General features: G+C 54.1%; 9 protein-coding genes across 9 annotated transcripts; 2 read left to right on the plus strand and 7 right to left on the minus strand.

Moving 5' to 3' along the window:
• Window positions 1–530: 530 nt before the first annotated feature.
• CONPUDRAFT_77218 (NAD(P)-binding protein) lies at window positions 531–1,802 on the plus strand (the record flags this gene model as incomplete). Its single annotated transcript, XM_007776059.1, has 8 exons — window positions 531–809; window positions 897–942; window positions 1,006–1,146; window positions 1,225–1,359; window positions 1,420–1,484; window positions 1,538–1,634; window positions 1,694–1,701; window positions 1,770–1,802. The coding sequence occupies 8 exons, from the start codon at window positions 531–533 to the stop codon at window positions 1,800–1,802; spliced, it is 804 nt and encodes a 267-aa protein (XP_007774249.1).
• A 1,137-nt stretch (window positions 1,803–2,939) lies between these two features.
• On the minus strand, window positions 2,940–3,789 carry CONPUDRAFT_140007 (cytidine deaminase-like protein; the record flags this gene model as incomplete). The annotated part of the gene is made up of 4 exons (XM_007776060.1): window positions 3,569–3,789; window positions 3,400–3,499; window positions 3,233–3,342; window positions 2,940–3,176 (listed from the first exon to the last, which is right to left on the minus strand). The coding sequence occupies exons 1-4, from the start codon at window positions 3,752–3,754 to the stop codon at window positions 2,940–2,942; spliced, it is 633 nt and encodes a 210-aa protein (XP_007774250.1). The 5' UTR covers window positions 3,755–3,789.
• A 2,518-nt stretch (window positions 3,790–6,307) lies between these two features.
• Window positions 6,308–6,937, minus strand: CONPUDRAFT_158998 (uncharacterized protein; the record flags this gene model as incomplete). The annotated part of the gene is made up of 2 exons (XM_007776061.1): window positions 6,308–6,453; window positions 6,520–6,937. The coding sequence occupies 2 exons, from the start codon at window positions 6,935–6,937 to the stop codon at window positions 6,308–6,310; spliced, it is 564 nt and encodes a 187-aa protein (XP_007774251.1).
• A 299-nt stretch (window positions 6,938–7,236) lies between these two features.
• On the minus strand, window positions 7,237–8,324 carry CONPUDRAFT_85325 (profilin). The gene is made up of 4 exons (XM_007776062.1): window positions 8,215–8,324; window positions 8,057–8,154; window positions 7,767–7,922; window positions 7,237–7,566 (listed from the first exon to the last, which is right to left on the minus strand). Exons 1-4 carry the CDS (start codon window positions 8,225–8,227, stop codon window positions 7,435–7,437), a joined length of 399 nt encoding a protein of 132 aa, XP_007774252.1. The 5' UTR covers window positions 8,228–8,324; the 3' UTR covers window positions 7,237–7,434.
• A 67-nt stretch (window positions 8,325–8,391) lies between these two features.
• Window positions 8,392–9,827, minus strand: CONPUDRAFT_169361 (uncharacterized protein; the record flags this gene model as incomplete). The annotated part of the gene is made up of 3 exons (XM_007776063.1): window positions 8,392–8,618; window positions 8,693–9,144; window positions 9,242–9,827. 3 exons carry the CDS (start codon window positions 9,825–9,827, stop codon window positions 8,601–8,603), a joined length of 1,056 nt encoding a protein of 351 aa, XP_007774253.1. The 3' UTR covers window positions 8,392–8,600.
• A 395-nt stretch (window positions 9,828–10,222) lies between these two features.
• On the minus strand, window positions 10,223–10,968 carry CONPUDRAFT_85326 (Pre protein translocase Sec Sec61-beta subunit). Its single transcript, XM_007776064.1, has 4 exons — window positions 10,939–10,968; window positions 10,796–10,878; window positions 10,616–10,726; window positions 10,223–10,553 (listed from the first exon to the last, which is right to left on the minus strand). The coding sequence occupies exons 1-4, from the start codon at window positions 10,939–10,941 to the stop codon at window positions 10,457–10,459; spliced, it is 294 nt and encodes a 97-aa protein (XP_007774254.1). The 5' UTR covers window positions 10,942–10,968; the 3' UTR covers window positions 10,223–10,456.
• Window positions 10,969–11,128: 160 nt separating this feature from the next.
• On the plus strand, window positions 11,129–12,562 carry CONPUDRAFT_131789 (VAMP synaptobrevin-like protein). The gene is made up of 5 exons (XM_007776065.1): window positions 11,129–11,170; window positions 11,221–11,296; window positions 11,370–11,502; window positions 11,658–11,697; window positions 11,820–12,562. The coding sequence occupies exons 1-5, from the start codon at window positions 11,162–11,164 to the stop codon at window positions 12,234–12,236; spliced, it is 675 nt and encodes a 224-aa protein (XP_007774255.1). The 5' UTR covers window positions 11,129–11,161; the 3' UTR covers window positions 12,237–12,562.
• Window positions 12,563–12,686: 124 nt separating this feature from the next.
• Window positions 12,687–14,471, minus strand: CONPUDRAFT_169364 (uncharacterized protein). Its single transcript, XM_007776066.1, has 2 exons — window positions 14,409–14,471; window positions 12,687–14,269 (listed from the first exon to the last, which is right to left on the minus strand). The coding sequence occupies exons 1-2, from the start codon at window positions 14,421–14,423 to the stop codon at window positions 13,160–13,162; spliced, it is 1,125 nt and encodes a 374-aa protein (XP_007774256.1). The 5' UTR covers window positions 14,424–14,471; the 3' UTR covers window positions 12,687–13,159.
• A 2,776-nt stretch (window positions 14,472–17,247) lies between these two features.
• Window positions 17,248–18,069, minus strand: CONPUDRAFT_77222 (uncharacterized protein; the record flags this gene model as incomplete). Its single annotated transcript, XM_007776067.1, has 3 exons — window positions 17,248–17,569; window positions 17,712–17,813; window positions 18,050–18,069. The coding sequence occupies 3 exons, from the start codon at window positions 18,067–18,069 to the stop codon at window positions 17,248–17,250; spliced, it is 444 nt and encodes a 147-aa protein (XP_007774257.1).
• Between the last annotated feature and the right edge of the window lie 530 nt (window positions 18,070–18,599).

Genomic DNA, 18,599 nt, shown 5'->3' on the forward strand with positions numbered 1-18,599 from the left:
ATGCTGACAGCTGAAGGGATTGTTCGCGTCACTATACGTGAGACAATAAAACAAAACAATTAACTTACGAATGTAAAATGCCAGGAACTTTGAGAGTTTCATGGGGTGTATCGATGTACCAGGAAAATGGGCGTTTCATCTTCAGCATGATCCATTCTCAACGATCACCGGTCCCGTAGCGTCGTGTGCTCACAGTGCGAACTCCGCACATTTTATTCGCACATGAGAGTATTTACACGAAGACGCCCGTTGTTTCGTGCCGCCACCCAACAGTGGCGGTGGCGAGCTCCATTCATAGATCCTCAGAAGTTATACCAACAAAGCAACGGATCATACAATTGTCTAATACGGCGTAGACTGAAAAACATGCAGCCCCACAATGCGCTAAGCGATAATTGTCCACTATCTGTCGTAGTTAACATCGTTATAAACTCTCAATTCCCCAGGTAGACCTCACCGAGGGATAATTACCCCACTTTCCCCTCGAGACACCAGACACAAGTGTTCCAATACGCCAGCAAGTAGTTGGTATGTCGGCAACTAAAGGCGTTGCACTTGTAACAGGCTGCGCCCAGGGCATTGGGCGTGCCATCGCGCTGCGGCTCGCCTCCGACGGATTCCACCTCGGTCTTTGCGATCTGCCTGCGAAACGAGAAGCCGTTGAGGAGCTGTCACTCGAGATATCTAGGACGCGCTCTCATGCAGGCTCCGATATCCGGACCTGCATCTCGCTCGGGGATGTAAGCGCTGAACACGAGGTCCAGAATGTGGTGGGGTCTGTGGTAGAAAGTTTGGGAGGAGTGAACGTGGTGAGTCTACTTTCGCTGTCATGAAATTTTGATACATATCAAGTCGTTCATACCAAATTTATCTCCCATCGCTCTCACTTTCTGCAGCTCGTCAACAGTGCTGGAATTGCTCACGACAAGCCATTTCATGAAAGTTAGTTATAAGCGGACATTTCTCGTTCCGTGACAAACCTATTGACGCGCTCATGCATTGCAGTTACCGAACAAGAATTTGACAGAGTCTTTGCTGTCAACACAAAGGGCACGTTTTTCTGTTACAAACACGCCGCTCAACGGATGCTCAAGCAAGGAAGCGGGGGGCGTATCATCGGCATTAGTTCTATTGCAGGAAAGAGAGGTACAGTCTTGAGGCATCGAACCTCGTCTTACGTGTCTATAGCCTGAATTCTCATTTATCTGATTTGCTACGTTTCAGGATTTGCCTTGGCCAGCACCTATTCGGCTTCGAAGTTCGCTGTGCGCGGTTTGACGCAATCGGTAGCGGCTGAGCTTGGATCGCATGGTATTACCGTAAATACCGTTGCGCCTGGGACCATTGATACTCCTTTGAGTATGTACCTATAAACTATCCTCTGCATGTTTGCTTACCGTGACAACGAACACGTTCCAGTGAGAGAGTCCATCGAAGAATCGATGAGGGTGACGGGGAACGATGAGGGTCTCGTCAAGTCATTGGTACATCGATGTTTGTTTGTATTTTAGGGTGTGCTTCTCAGCCGGTTTCCTAGTCCACCCACTCGTCAGCGCTTGGTTGTCTTGGAAAGCCTTCAGATGTTGCTGGGCTAGTTTCTTACCTCGCATCTGCCGAGTCGCGCTTTATTACTGGTATGTCTTGGGAATCCATATATAAACTCAAAGTTCATTGGCTTATACGGTACTCCTAGGTCAAACCGTACGTATTGTCTACCAGCTTCGATGAATGTCTCTCCGAACTTGGTACTGACGTATACTAATCCTCAGTTCGTGGTTGATGGCGGGACCGTCTTTGATTGACATCCGACCAGAGACCAGTTCAGACTCCTTCCGATTGTCGACACTCAAGATGATATAATATGAGACGCGTTTGTATTCATGTTAGCGTCGGATAAAGGTTGGGGTTTGACCAAAGAGTGTTCATTGTATATATACTTAATTCGGACTGTACGGAATATGGCGTCTGCGACACAATGACATGGGAAAATATGTGTATCAGTCTGGGGGAAAAAATGTAACAAACTCCGATTCAATCTTGAGTATGGAAAATCTTCCCTACTTCCGATTGTGTTCTCGATTAGCCTCTGACTTCAAAGTACAGTAAGAGCCTGCCAGAAGCAGAACGGACCATTGACGAATAAAAGTATGCATACGGTACCATTTAAAGCAGTGATTTTACTTAACAAACAACCACCACAATGAAAAGCCAGCCGTAATTTGTGAGGGCGAGGGTGTGATATTGTCCGTTCCGTGAGAGGAGAGAGAGAATGTATTCCGTGGCACTAGAAGGGCATGTTATGGAAATAATAGCCAATATCTCCGCTAGGATCGAATACATACTATTGTCTGTGAAAACGGTGAGGTAAAGTAGTACCTATCGTACCACTTTGTTTGATCTGTTTCTTGCTTACGAGGCGTCGCGGGGGAAACGAGAATATGGTCGAAGTAATGTAGTGCGACAAGGAGAAGGGCACTTTGACGAGAGAAAGCGCCGTATGCAACGTGCAAAAAAAATCAGACACGAGGTAGATAGAAAAAAGGATATTAACCGTTCACGCACCAGCGAGGCGTTAACCCGCTGTTTGTAGGTGCATTCAACCACCTAACCATCTGTAACGCAGCCGGACGTCAAACGTCCGCGTCATCATTAATGATCATATCTCGGTACTTTGCGGCGGAAATTGCTAGCACAGCTTCTGGCTAGTATCAGCTACACCGACTTGAATCCTTAGATGTAGCAGAATTGTGGTTTCAATTTTGGGAAAGTAGGTTCACTCTGGCAAAGTCAGGAAAGTGCAGTTAATGTACGTGCCAAAATCCTGATGACTAGCATGTGAATTACATTTTCATTGGACCCAATCATGTACGTATACTACCGGTCTCAAAGGACATTGTACACATGTATCATGGTTTAAGCTGAAATAATGTTCCATACCTTCATGGTAACGGAATATCACTCTTGCCTTTGCTTCTCTGGTACGTATGCGAGAGGCCATTGTACCTCTCCCGAACAACGCGAAAGCGCTCCAACATCTCAGTTTTCTCTGCCGGATCGCCAAGTTCTTCGATCAAAACGGCCACAGACTTGCCGGTCCAAAAGGCGTTCTGTCTGTTGTACAAAGGTCGTCTGTTGTATGCTTCGTCTGTCTCGCCTTCTGCTTTCACTTTGAAGACCTACATAGTTATATTAGCCATATTATTGAGGGTGCAGCATAAACTCCTCTCAGTACCTCCTCCAAGATCTTGAGGTCGTGTGGGTTCGTGAAGACTTCACGTGTATCTTCGTACGTGAAGAGGTAGAAGAAGCTGTTGAAGCCGCTCCATGAGATAGCAGAAAGACCTGTACAACCCATGTCAGCTCGTCAAGAGGCAATTTCTCTTTGGCAGTGAAACTCACACAGAGAACACGGCTCATGCGTAGAGAGCAAGATGCAGTCTTTCGGGGAAGGTCTATCCTCCAACTCGTGGAACTTCAACAGGCAGTTCGTCTCTCCGTGCTACATCAGTCAACTCCTTCGTTAGTAGAACTCGTATGACATAGAACAAACGAGATAAATAAGACGCACCAGGAGTGGAGACTTCGTCTCGTTATTAGTCGCTGATACGATAACCTCCAGCGTCGACTTTCGAAGAATGGAGGCGCCGAAGACCTTATCGCCCTTCGCGACGCCTGATGATGTCAGCGGAATGATATCATCTGAGATGGTTCGCAAGAAAGCGTTCAGCAGAGCGCGTTGCGTTGTATCTGCCATGGTTAGAGGCGCAGGGGCCCCCGAGATGCTGGTCTTATCAGCGGATGGCAGCGTGCGAACCTATTTTGACCTGTTCATGTGGGGTAGGCCGAGTCTATTTTTGATCGAGCTCTTCGTAGATCGGAAATATAACACAGAATCATCACTGACAGCTATGCGAGTCAGTGCGGACCTCGCACCAGCATAGCCATGTTGGCCATGAAGGATATGTCACCTCACCTGCACAGAAAGGCGCAATGGTCAATGTATAGTACGTACCTGACAAGCTTTGGAGAGAATTTGTCCATCGAGTCAATGACTCTACGAGAAATATGATGCAATCCGTCAGTACATTGTTTCCTTAGTCATCCAAGGCGCCAGAAAGGCTTCAAAGGGACTACGCTCCCTCACATTGTGAAACCAAGCAGGATATGGGCCATCACTAAATGGGTGGGAAAAGTTTGACCGTTATACCGAGTGATCACCGTTATAATATCGTCGTCGAGACAGTTTTGTATGATCACGGATGGTGACGCATTCCCATTGAGTTAACATATTGTTACAGTGTGGCAGTGAATTTCGGCCGAACACCATGTCGCGGACACTTTACCATTGATCAAAACTGATGATCTTGCTCGTACATTTGTTAGTCAAATATAAAATACGGAGACCATTTCAGAAACAAAATTATCATTGAGCGATAACTTCAACTGCATATGACAGCCACCGCTTTAGGTAGACACAAATACTAATGAACAATAAAAACGGTAGAGATTTGAATACCTGCTGACCTTTACAATGATGCAAAAGTGGAGCAGGCGAGCGGGGGAAGAAACCCAGCCACACCACATTGGGCGCATGAACACCAATCGCTCGGCGTCTTTCTGCTTCTGTTCCTACCTATAGCCCTTGCGAGGCAATGTCTGAAGTGGCGACATGCATTCCAACTACGAGAGAAGACCTCTAGTTATTTTAAGCGAGCACTCCTGCCTGGGTTGCGCGACACTCAAACGTCTAAATATAATATTGGCCAATCAGAGACAGATGATGAAACCAGCCCTAAAGCTGATAGAGAGATAAGATAAGATAAGACCTTTGTGTCGCCTTTTTGAACTCTCTCTCCACCTTTTCTCTCTCCTCCCTTCGACTTTTCTCTTTCTTCCCCCCGCAATAATCCTACCCTGTACTCTCTGTTTGATTCCCTACTTGTATTATACGCTTCTCCACCACCGGTTGTCACTACACTCACTTGTCTCACCTCAAGTCCTGGAAAATTGTCCAGTTCTTCCGGTATTTTGGCCCTGGTACATCTTCTATGTTTACTACGCATTTAAGCATCTCACCAAACCCAGAACACCTCAAACACAAAGCCAACAGCATGCTAGAGCAATGTACTCAATGGCGATGAGGTGCATGCTTCTGCTCCATCCCCCAGCTGTCGGCGAGGACCTGGAGCACAAGCCTGGAGTCTGAGGCTATCACATTTCGAGTTGATGGTCACTATGTGCGTCCCCACCCGCCTTCTGTCAGAGTTGGAGCCCGAAAGTAGACGAGTGCTGTCATCGACTGCTAGCTTGTAAGCTCTAATTATTTCCTCGGATTTCCTACACTCGTCTACTGCTACTGCTCTCTTATAATAACTTTGTTAGTCGTTTTAACCTCAAATAATGCTACATCATGTGCTATATAATATTCACAATAAATGTCTTGTCATTGGAATCATGGGCAAGATTGCGAGTCCTCAACATATGGTCTGAGTTTTTATCATACGGCATAAATCACCAGCCAATCTTATCGTGTAATTATCATGCAGGCTCCGCCAGCGGTAAGATAGCCATCAATATTATAATATCATCCCTGATCTGACCATTTCACCGTCTTATTTTGGTCTGATTTCCCATATGTCAAAAACGGACTTTACGCTCCACTCGTGCTGGAGATTCGAAATATCATTAAGGTACGGTGTCAGTTATAACTGATTCTACTACTGCTCATGTACTTATATTCGGTCCGCCCATTTAGTGATGGGGCCACCAAGTTCAACGCTTGGTCAACGCGCTATGTTGACTAAATTGTCTTTCGGAACTGGGAGGCTGAGAGTCCTCAAGTCTACCTAGCACTGTACTCTTTACGTCGAATTTGCTGTCAAAGTTCAAATATGGATGAAGGTTTCGCGCAAGCCTTGTCATATACGCAACCTTCGGATGGGCCATCCACACTTAAGTTGGTTTTGCGTACACGTGATCGCGGAACGATCATCGCACGCGCCCCCCTGAGACGGCAGCCGCTTCACCAGACTCCTCAACCTGGTTCAGACAGACCAGGGTGGGGGCACAGTGACCCAGCCGTACAGCAATCGACGTCGCGATGTGGGGCTTATCTTGCGGATATACACTTTCAACCGGGGAGACGAAGCGCTGCTACTCCAGCGGTTCGAGCACGAAACTGCGCCAAGGGAGGCAAACAGCGAGCCATGGCGGAACCGGTCAAGTGTCATCATGATTCACCATTTTTTTCCGGTTATAAACACGTCCATAACAGATAAAACAGAGAATCTCCAAGCATATGCACCCGCTATGTCTTGCGATCACCGTCTAGATACGTCTCGGACCACATCGAGGCCAACGCATTTCTCCCCCTCGCCCGCTCCTCCTCGACCCACGTCTGCAGCACACACACGCAAAACATCTCCGGATAATCCCCCTTCAAGTCCTCGACCCCTGCCAAAACGAAAACCGTCCTCAGATCAGCACACAAAACTTCAAAATTCAGATAATCAAACACACGCCACCCATGCCTCCCCAACACCACCTCGCCCACCCACCTACTCTCCCTCTCCGCCGCCCCCGACCTTTCCAGAATCGACAGCACCTCCTCCCGCGCGCCAGGCTCCCGCATCCGCGGCCCGCACCGCCCGCGTATATCGTCGAACTGCAGCCGCATCGCGCGGTGCCCGAGGTGCGTCAGCCCGCGCATAATCGCCCTGCAGCGCGCCTCGAGCCGCGACAGCACCTCCGCGCTCAGCACGCCGGCGTAGCCGACGCGGTTGTGCGGCGTGTGGATCAGCCGCGCGAGGTGCGGGTCTGCGTGCATCAGCGGCGAGTGGAGCTGCTGGTACAGGCAGCTGTAGGAGACGTCGCTGGCTGACGGGACGTGTGGCAGATCTTCAGGTCTGCGGGGAGGTGTTACGGGTCCGAAAAGCATTTAGAGCGCGGAGCAGAAGGGGGGAGGATAGGGTGCTCAGATGTTACCGTTGGGGCTCATTATACCTGGCGACGCGACAAAGCGCGGTCGATGCGATGACTAGAGCGCCTAGAAAGAGTCTCAGTGAACCGACGCAAGACACGACCGCAAGAACAACAAAGGCCCAAGCGCCGAACGAGCTACCGTCACCGAGGGGCTTGGGCAGGACCTAGCACTCTCTCATCGCGGACGATCCTCCGATCGGCTCTTGCTGAACGCCCCGACCGCCACGGCCTCAACCCGAATCCAGCACAATCGATCAAGCACATTCAAATGATTAACAAAACAAAGAGTCACTTGAGCGAATACATTAGTACATGGTCCTCTTCCGAGCTTCCGAACGTGAACCGTCATGTTGTTGTTGTTGTTGTGTTGTGTATATACTTCCGCCCTCCTCCATCACCATGAATCCGATGATCGGCGTAGGCAATGCGAGGGGGCCAATGCGATGGTCCAATCTAATAGCCGACGCCGATGAGGTAGTCCGCGAGGCCCTCGACGACCACGGTGGCCTCGCCGGCCTGGGTGGGCGGCTGGTACTCGGCGACGAGGATGGCCTGTTTCGTCTTCACGACGACGATGCCGTCTTGCTGTGTGCGCGTAACGACAACGGGCGAGTGATGCAGGGGATTATGACGGTGGACAAGGTGGTGATGGTGTGCCGGTGTAAGGGGTGAGGAGAGCATATAACCGAGCAACGAACATGGAAATGGCGATGGCGATGGTAATAGCAAAAAGAGATGAGCACGCGCACGAATGTACTAATGAGTAACGGGGGACCCAGACACACCTGCTTGCGCCCGTAGAGACTGCGCGCCTCGGGGCGCGTGATGATGAACTTGCGCCCGGCGAGGGTGAGCGAGCTGACGGGGATGGTGTTCTCCTTGAAGGACGCCTCGATCTTGGAGACGGCGTCGATGATGGTCTTTTGCTCGTCCGCCGCGATCTGTCCGTGCCATACGCCAGAATATGAAGCAGGAAGAGTATGAAGCGGGAAGAGTACGAAGCAGGAAGCCGTATGCAGCAAGAGCATGCGATTGATCAGGATGGATAGGACTGTGTAGGAGCGGCGATGCGTACGTTGTATCCCGCCGATACCGCCCAGACACCGCCCTGCTGGCCGAGGATAGCGGCGCGGGCGACCTTGCCGGTGCCCACGAGGTTGGAGTCGACGTATGCTGCAAGGAGAGGAGGTCAGACGGCAGATGCAGAAGGCAGGATGATGAAGAGACACTGACTTTGCCAGGACATGATGAGAGGGAGAGCGAGTGGGATCTGGGGGAGGGAGGATGAGTGGATGGGTTTTGTAGAGGAGGCGAGAGTGGTAAGTAAGCAGGGAGTGCAGAGGAGGGCTTCCGTCAGTTGGGAAGGCGCGGAGATCGCCATATGATAACTCCCTCTGTGGCTGTCCAATCAGACGCATCGTCTACAACTCTTACATTACATTGCCTGCTGCATCCGTAAACGACATGCCGAACTCAATGCAAAGACCATCGTGTCCGGCGTAAGCAAGCAGAAGGAACGTTCGGAAGTAGGCTATCGAAACACAGCTCATTATAACGTACAAATAAAGCAGCATCAAAGAATCCAAAAGTCCGTGGACAACACTCCAACCAAGTCACTATCAGTGCCGTTCATTCACCTATCAAATGAACCCCAGCGTAAGCGCACTCGTCACCCAACCCACACCGTGAATCCACAAAACAGCGAACATACCACAACATACGTCAGCATCGGCGTAAAATCCACCTTCTTAATAATCGCCTTGATCTGGCACACCCTGCACAGGTTGCTCCGGTGCCTCACTCGCTGCCCGCGCATCTGCTGCAGCATAAAACAATCCAGCCCCTGAATACGCCTGCACCCCGCGCACGGCACCGTCAGCCCGCGCGGCTCGCGGAGCACGTCCAGCGGCAGGAGCCCGCACGAGCCGAACACGTCCTCGGGCGCGACGCGCCCCTGGTATGAGAGCGCGAGCGCGTACCGTGCGCTCTGCTCGAGCAGCGCGGGCTCCGTGTGCGGCGTGATCCAGCGGTCGTGTAGGAACTTGGCGTAGAGGGCGTCGAGCATGTATATGTCGTGCGCTGCGTACGCGAGTAGTTTGGGGTGCAGCGGGCGCTGCAGCCACATGGCGGAGCCGTCGGCCTTGTGCATGGCCACGACGTCGGCTACAAGCCATGCACCGAGGTTAATATTCCATCGAGAAGCGAAAAGTCAAGGAGTCCAAGTGAGCAAAGCGACCTTTCAGCGAACCGCGCCACACACCGTCCTTGCCCTGCATCGGAATCTTGCTCTCCCTCAGCGCCTGCTCCATACCCTTGAGCGCATGCACGCCCTTAAACAACCCGCGATTATCCCTCAAAAACCTCCACGACACGCGCCTCCCCCCCGCCGCAATCCGCCCCTCGCGGCGCCCCGCGCCCTCCCACCCGTCCTCCCCGCGCGCCCCGATCTCCGCCAACTGTAAATCAAGCACCCCACGCATCGCAGCCCCCAACACCTCTTTAATCTCCAGATAATCGTTCCGGCAGTCCCACATCACCTTGCGCACACCCGGGTCCGCGAGCACGCGCGCGAGACGCGCCAGCGCCGACGACTGATCCGTGCGACTTGAAGGATCCGCGGAGCCGCCGCTGGACTCGGACGCGCGCAGCGCGAGCACGTCGAACACGAACACGTCCCGCGCGTGCGCGCTGCCGACGCACACGAGCGAGAGCACGCCGCCGGCCTGGCCGATGTTCATCCCTTCGCAGTCGAGGATGATGTACGGCGACGCCTCGAGGTAGGGCAGCGCCCAGTTGGCCGTGCCCGGGTCCGCGCAGTAGATGAAGGCGGGCGGCGTCACGTCCATGCTCGCAGCTGGTGATAGCGGTGGTGGTGGTGATACGGGTGAAACAAGCGAGCGTGTTTGTTGCCTGTGCATTGGCCCGTAAGCGGGCAGGGAAACATGCCACTGAGGCTGTCAGCGTGTGGCATTGTCTCAGCCCCTATTTATGCCGCCTCATTTCGGCAGCTTTACATTTTGCGACTCATAGCTAACGTGGTCCTCGACCAACTCAGTGTCAAGAGTTTGCACCGAGGACATACAAAACTCGTAAAACGGACGTCCTCACTCCAAGTGCCTCGTTTTAATAGCCAATGTACCCCATTCAGGGTCTCCCAGCTCAGCACCACACTCGAGGGTGGCTCTACAAAGGCGCGTTCAGCCGAGGCCGAAAAACCACCATAATAATATACGCAGGGTGGGTATTATATCATAAAAAGAACTCTGCCGAGGCGACGACCGCTTTCTACACGCAGCGGAGGCACCCACGCGAGCATTTAGCGGATTAGGTACACCGTGACACCACCGCGCGAGGGACATGCAGCAGACAAACGTCGCAAGGTGTCGGAAGGGGACGCATACAGGCAAATGGATAAGAGCGAGCGCGAGAGCCAAACAAGATGTCCATTAACGTTATAGTGTAGACCCCCCGAGAATTACTTGGCGAACGACCGAATGATTTTAGCAGAGATGTGCAGGAAGAAGATGGATGCGATGAAGGAGAGCGAAAGGATGAGGACGACAAAGGGGTCACTGTATATAAGCACGAATGACAAGTTAGATATACGTGGAGGTAACAGAAGGGGGAGACGCACACTCGGAGACCAGGCGAGTCGTCCGTGTAGAGCTTGAGCATCGTCCCTGACGAGCCGCCCGCGCCCGCCGCCCGCGTCGAGTTCGGTTTCTGCTGACCCGTTGCCCGCCGGCTGTAGAGAGAACACAATCCTGGTTAGAGAAGACGAAGCACGTTGCAAAGGGAAGGGCGGGGGACGCACCGAATCTGAGCTCCCGGAGGCTTCGCAATAGCAGACGAGGCACGGCCGTTGGTTTGGCTGCGAACGGAGGCTTCAGAGTCGGACTGTTGCAGCCAGCCATGAGTTACACGAGCACAGGACCGAGAAAGGGAGGGAGAACGCACCATGGTGATGTTTCTACAGCTGCGTCGCGGGGTGAGTCTAACCAAACTTTTCCGGAGAGAGCGCTGAACTGCTGTCGTGGAGGCTCCAGTCCGTGGGGAAGGCGCCGGGATTTGCCGTGATCCTTCCAGTTTAGGAAGGCGGATGTTGTCAGGCTCCACGCGGTGACAGGCAGTGTGGGCCAGAACTCCACGCCGTCCTCCATAATCCATCCTCGAGACTATCATGTCGCTGGTAAGTAAGGGGTACATTAGATTACAGAAGGAGTCTCACATACTAAACAGCTTCACGCACTCGTCGCACGCGGGTCTGTTATCCTCGCCGAACACCAGGGACCGGGCGACCGAAACTTCTCCCATGGTATGCCATCCCGCTGCGGACCATCCCCAGATTGACTGACCCAACGTTTCCTGGTGACGCACCCCTCCCGCAGCTGCGCAGACTGTTCTGTCCAAGATACCACCCAACAACAGCAAGCTCACCTACGTCTGGCAAGAGTACCTCTTCCACTACATCGCCGATAATGGATACATCTATCTCGTCATGGCCGATGACGCTGCCGGCAGGTGAGCCCTTGATTTCTGGTTTGAGTCTGTTTGAGCTGGCTCTGCCTTCTCTTGTGCTTCCGCTTCCATGCACCCGGTTTCTACTATTCGTGATGAGGGCGCATGAAAGCAGAAATGAAGAACGCTGACGATGACGTGCTCTGATCCCCAAACAGAAAGATGCCGTTCGCATTCCTGGTAGACCTGCAGCACAAGGTACGCGCAGATCTTCCTTACCCCCACCACCGGCGCGAGCCGCTGCCACCGTCTCGCGCACCCCCGATCGCCCGCTTCTACTCTATCCCACACCCAGAACCCACCTACTAACCCTCCCCCAGTTCACCGACCTCCCCTCGACCTCCTCCGCCGCACTCGACAGCACCCCCGCCTACGGCCTCCAAGGCACCTTCGGCCCCGCCGTCGGCGCCCTCATGCACACCTACAACACCGCCCCGCCCGCGGACGACATCGCGCGCGCGCAGCACGAGCTCAACCACGTCAAAGACATCATGGTGCAGAACGTCGAGCAGATCCTCAGCCGCGGCGAGCGCATCGAGCTCCTCGTCGACAAGACCGACACCATGGCCACGCAGGCGACCGCGTTCCGCCGCGGCGCGCGCCAGGTGCGCAGGCAGATGTGGTGGAAGAACGGCAAGATCGTCGTGCTCTGCGGTGTCGTCGCGCTGTTTGTGCTCTGGATGATTGTCGCGCAGTTTTGCGGCGCGGGGCTGAATCAGTGTGGGGGCAAGTCTTGATTTCGTGCTATCGGTTTATTCCGCCTTCTTCCTTTCTTGTTTCCCTTGACCTTCCTGAGTCACTGCTTTCCCTGGCCTCTGCTTCACGTGCACCCCCGAACGCGCATCCGTGTTATCGGATGGCTCTACTTCGGATCTGAGCATCCTCAGTCTGCTTTTTCCTGATTCAGGGGCGCCCACCTCCTACATACACACATACTACTACACCCGCCACCTACCCAATCCCTTCATGCCACATCGCCCAATCCTTTCTCGTCCGCTTCGATGCCGCGGACGTTTGCGCACCCCGCTTACCTGTATCACTAATCACCACCATCATGTATCTTCATCCGGCCGGTTAATCGACAATCGTTGTCAATCGCTAATCGTACATTCATCACTATCACTATCATCGTCGCCGTCATCGGCATCGAAGTCCTGATCGTCTTGCAATACACAAGAGTACGTAAACGAATGTCATTGAGTAGCGATCGTGAATGCGCGCGCATACAGTGCAGTATGCGCCGCAGCGTGTCGGGAGGGGGAAGGGGGAGTTATCATACAAACAGTACGTATCGTGCAGGAGGGCGCATGTACAACTACAAGAATACAGAGAAATGCACAGCTACGAGGGTTATGTTATGTTATGTTATGCTGGGGCTGGGCTGAGCCGGGAGCCTGGGTTCATGATCAACATGGTTTGGAAAAGTCGTGGTGATATCGATAGGGGAACGAAAACGAGCTTTGGACGCTAAACGAAACGCGGCGCATGATTAGCACATTAGTAGACTTGAACGACCGGATCCTGGCAGCGAGACGAGACGGGCGACAATGGTGTGTGGACTGAGAGTTCCAGGCAGCAGCCGTGGATATAGAGGCGAGTGGGGAGGAGGCAGAACGAAATGAGACGCGAGGCGGAGAGGAGGGCGAAGGGCAAAGTTAACCTAAGCATAAGAGACATTGGGCACCGAGTGCGCCTTGTTCTTGCCCGAGCGCGAGTGCCGGCTCTCCCTGTACGACCCATAAGACCCGTACGAACCGTACGAGCCAGGCGTGGGGCCGCCGTACCCCCCGCCCCCGCCAACGCCGCCGCCGTTCCCGCCGTCCTTGAGCCCGCTCGGGATCGAGGGCGTGTGCCGGATCTTCTCACGTTCCCGCTCACGCTCGCGATCGCGATCGCCGCGCCACTCCACCTGCACCTTATCCATAGTACGCCCCGCGCCCGAGTGCCCCGACGGGCGATACTGCTCGCTATAGAACCCCGCCGCGGGCGCCCACGCCGCGCTCCCGGGCGTGTTCGAGCGCGAGACGGTCGAGCCCGGGCGCTGCAGCGGCTCGATGAACCGGTCGGACGAGAAGGAGGAGGACGTCGGCGCGGGCGTCGGCGTCGGTGTCGTGTCGAGGAGCTCGTGCAGCTGTGCGCAGCGCCGCTGCTCCTGCTGCTGCTCCGCGCCCTGCCCGCGGCCTTGGCCTTTCGGTCGGACGTCGCCTACGTCGTGGTCCGGGGGGGAGGACGATACCGGCGAGGTCTTGCTCGTGCGGTGGCTGCCGCTCCGTGGGCGCGATTTGGAGAGGCCTGACTTGTGTGTCCAGGACGAGCCGGTGTCGAAGTCGGCAACGGCATCCGTCGGCGACGCCTGGGCACCCGGGATATTCATGGGCGGCACGAACGAGTGGGAGAGCGGGTAGACGACGGCGCTGTTCCTTACGTGGGGCTTCTCCATATCGTCCTCATCGGTTTCGTTGTCGGTTTCTGTATCGCCTTCATCGCTGTACTCGTCCTCTGCTGCTGCCGCGAACGGCTGCATCGAGGACGGGAGAGTGGGCATGTTCTCCGGGAGAGGGGAGAGGCCGAAGATGATGTCCTCCCGAGTGGGCAGGCTTCTATCGAAGCTGCACTCGGTCCTGAAATCATCTTCCTCCTCGTCATCGTCGAATTCTGGATCCTCAGTAGGGTAGAACTCGGCCTCGGACGGCGTATATCCCATAAACGGCTTCCGTGCCTTGCCCAGCTCTGCACGCAGCTTGCGGCACTCGTGGACAGCAGCATCATACTAGAACGGCGCAGAGGTCAGATAAGGAGACAGCGCAAACAGCCTAGCGCAACTTACTTGACTATATGCGCCGCGATCACGGGGACACGAGGGCGTTAGCGTTTGCTTCGTGATGGACGTGTTCGGCTCAAGACTCACGCTTTCCACCGAGCATCGAGAGCCGCGTGATGGTCCCTCAGACTCTTCTCCACCTCCACCGCCTGCTCGCTCTCGCGCCTGCCTCTCCGCTGCACATCCTTGAGCTGTGTCGTAACATTGTTAAGGTCTTTCGTCAAGCCCATCTTGATCTCCTCGAACTCCGCGTTCGCTGCCCTGGCCCGCTTCGTCTCCGCGGACAGCTTCGCCCTCGTCTCCGTGAGGTGGTACAGGAGCAGGTAGCTCACCCGCAAGCTGTCGTACTGTAACACGTGATGCGACACGATGACGATGATGAGGACCGGTGTGGTGCTGCGCGATATCGGGAGACGGGAGATCCCCGCTTACCTGATCGGTGGGCTGGGTCTTGTACCAGGTCCTGCATTCATCGAGAACCCGGCGGAGTTCCGACGACTTGACGCCATCCTTGACGACTCGGATGATCTCACCCTGCAAGCGCTGCCGCTCGTGCTGGGTGGGGGAAGCGAAGGAGGGGGGAGGCGGAGACGGCTCGTCGCTGTCGTTGAACATGTGTGCGTGGGTCAACCTGGGCGGGGTACCCAGGTCGATGTGCAGTCTTCGCGTCTCCGTAGACTCGAAGGGAACACGGCACAGGGGACACGAAGCGCGTGCCAGCTGATCCAGGCATCTGTTGTAGCAGGGGATCGTCAACACATGACATCGTCATCGCATGAAGGGAGAAAAGACTGACACGCACTTCTGGCAGAAGACATGGCCACAGGAGATCGCACAGGGTATATTGGTCACTGAATCGTAGCTCTCGAGACAGACATCGCACGAGGAGCTACTGCTAATGACTAGCATGACCTTGGGGAAGGAGAGTGAATGACGCTGCAAGTCAAGACTGTGCAGCGGATAGGCGGGCTCTTGACTAGCTCAAGCAGCCAGGCCTAATAAGCGTGGTGGGATGGGACGGTTGCGGGCGGGTTGGCGTGTGCATGTCAGGGAGGTGTATTCTGCTTGGATATATAGGGCACGAGGCCGTTAAGCGACAGACGAGTGACAGGGGATCGAAAGCCCCGTTCTTGGAGGGAAGGGAGCCAGTGACCACATCGCTGCATCACGAATCACGACGTGACAGAACCTGGCCTGAGCAAAACGGGCGAGATAAGAAAACTATTGGCCCCGGCCGGCCATCTGGATCCCTGGATGCGTTTTGGTTCAGCGAGTCCGACCCGGCAAACGTCCTTGATGTGCAAGGATAAACAAGGAATAATTCCGGCGTGGACACTTTTGTGCGCACCTAGTTCATTTTCGGCTCCCTTCTTGCGTCTAAGAAGGACCAAGATCGTGCTAAGGGAGTAGCTCTGCACCGGGCCGAACGATTTCGTCCTTGTCCTCGTGTTGTCAGCATGTTGACAACGCGGAGTGTGTCATGATAAGTCTCTCGCACTCGCGAGCGGCGCTAGTCTCTCTGAGTGAAGTCTGAAGTGACATCTGAGGACGTTCTATTCATCTGACATGATGCTTGAACACGTACTCGTGAGGTGGGACAAGCTTTGGCGGCTCTGAACGAGGAGCGCACACAAGGGCGGATGTGGTAAAGGGGGCTTGGGAGATAATGCGGCACTTCCCGCGTGTCGGAAGTCGGCCGGAAGCCCAGGCTCGGGCGTCTGGGGAACTCAAACTGAGCCAGCACTGGCATATCGGCTTGCTCATTTATGTGTCAGACTTAGCGAAACACGCACTCATCGCATTGGTGCTACGTCCAGCCTGCACCGTTTCGTCAGAACAGCCTGGCAACCTACGAACATATCCAGAGTCCTGACACGGGAGGGCCCATACTGCCTCATTGATGGATCGTAGAACTGGTTGCTTGATGTCGAGATTACCCCACACACGCCTCCGTTCAGATAAGTGCTTTACTTCAGTTTGTGGCTTCAGTGGCTGTTGCGTCATGGGGGAGGGAGCTCGAAACGCTAACCATCCACCATACCTCGGACCTTCGTTACGCCCCAGTGAGGCTATCCATAAAACACGAGATCGCTTCCGAGCCGACGCTTATTCTTGACTTTCCTTGCGCATTCCGTGTCGGATTTGGATCTCTTGCGCAGCGATGCTCCTTGTGAACGGAACCCCAGACCTCCGAGCGGCTAGCAGGCTTCACCTACCCAAAACGTATCGCTCGTGCGTCCATATTGCACGTTCATCGCAAACAGGATTCTCCCACTGCACTGCAGACGTGAAGCCTATCCATGATCTGAGCTTCTCGTATGTGTATTCCACTGTTGTGGGCTCCTCATGTCCTTATCGTCCCGTGCCTAGCAGATCCCCAGATTTAATGTAAGTATACCGTCGAACAGGAGAAACTTCGCTCGAGTTCTATACCTACGTTAACCCCACAATGTGAACGTGTTAAGCAATCTTACGCTCGAGGCATAAGCTCTATTTGCTCCTCAAAGGATCATCACTCGCTCCGTTTGTCCATAGATCAACACCCTAGTGGCACGTCACCCGCATACTAATAATGTAGTAGCCTCACTTCCTACCTCCAACGAATATCGAATGCACGATCGCACACCCGATTCCATGCCCAGGTCCCCAGTGGCGGTCGCACTCGTACCCCATACTAACATTAACTTCTCAGCAACCTAGCAGAGCTTCGCAGATTCACAATCGTATGACCATGATGAGTATGCATCACGCTACGTACCATCGTTCTGCGCAGCTACTACTTCTTCGGATGGAACATCGTGCACCAGCATTAGCTTGTGCTGCACCTACACATAATTAGGACCTACGATCGCACGGGCCTCGTCCAGCTGAGGCTGCGAGCCAGGACCTCGAGTGCACGCACGCACGCTCCGACCATCGATTCGCCCTCAGGCTCTTTGCCACTTCGCGAGTGCTCGGCCAGTCCCGGAGTCGGAGTTGTGCTTCATCTCAAACCCGGCGGAAGGTTTCACGAGTCGCTTCAATCCGGCACCGCTACTCGTCTTAAAGTTACAATCGCAAGTGTCGCGAACAAGCACGAAGGTTTCCAGCGGGCTCGACGTGCCCTGGACCTGAGCAGCGCCGTGACGTTCCCAGAATATACCGAACGTGTGCTCGGCTGGCACCGCCTCGCGAGCTCTCTCCGACTCCGAAGCTGCACTCGGATGGAATGGATCAAAACGCAAAACGGCCGCGCCCGATCCTCGCTCTCTAACACAATTGCCAACTTTCCATATGCGCAAGGCATCTTTCCCAAAGTTACCTCAGGTCTTGAGCTCTATATCTTAGTTTCGGCCGCAGAGTCCAATGTCCCTGTTCCCCACACGGATTGCACCTGACCAACATCGCCCACCTTTCGGGCAGGTACAAAAACTCTTTGCAGCGCCACACATCTTCTACTCCGAGTCTTTCATCCATATCCATAAGGATTCCACAGGTACGATGGCGTCCATACCTGCCATTGCCAAATCATACCTTTAGGCATAAGTAACTCGATAACACCGCACGGGGCAGTCCGACTTCCGTCTCTCGACCGTCTCCACAGGCCCGCACAACGTCAAGTGCGCAGGTAATTTCCGCGGCGCTCGCCCATGGTACGGCACCAAAGTGCCAAACAGGAGCTCGTGATCAGCCTGTACAATTAAGTAGGTAACACCGCTCAGCGCTTAGCACCGAGTAAGCGGAACGTACAGCAGTGACACACCGTACATGATAGTAGTAATACTACGCAAACAACTATGACTACCTGACTACTATGTACATGCACTTCGATTCCATTCCATTCGACGCGTGAACCCACTGCGCATCATAGCGTTGCCGTATATATACACGAACGATGAGCGAATTCATTAATACAGAGCACCTCGAAGTCGGCCGAGAGATGAAGCCATCTGATAGCACCTCCTTGAACCCAAGTCGTCTAGCGACCGCTCTCATGATCACAACAGATCACACATAGCCCACAAATGGATGGATGGATGGACGGATGGATGAATGGGATGGATGCAATTAATGCCAGTGGTCCACGAAAGTTCTAGAGCCCATCCTCTCAATTCGGGGGTCCCTCGAGAGTCATCCCATGGGACTCATCTGCATCACGCGATGATGATGGACCCATTCGATCCCGGCGCGGTCTCGTGCCAGCGCCACGGCTTCCGAGTGTCGCAGGCTATAGGCAGGGAAATCGCCGGCCGGATGCCATGGGCGACTTCGAGCGAGAGACGAGACAGAGTTTCGTATA

This window comes from Coniophora puteana (genome assembly GCF_000271625.1).
Source record: "Coniophora puteana RWD-64-598 SS2 unplaced genomic scaffold CONPUscaffold_16, whole genome shotgun sequence".
Taxonomy (NCBI): domain Eukaryota; kingdom Fungi; phylum Basidiomycota; class Agaricomycetes; order Boletales; family Coniophoraceae; genus Coniophora; species Coniophora puteana.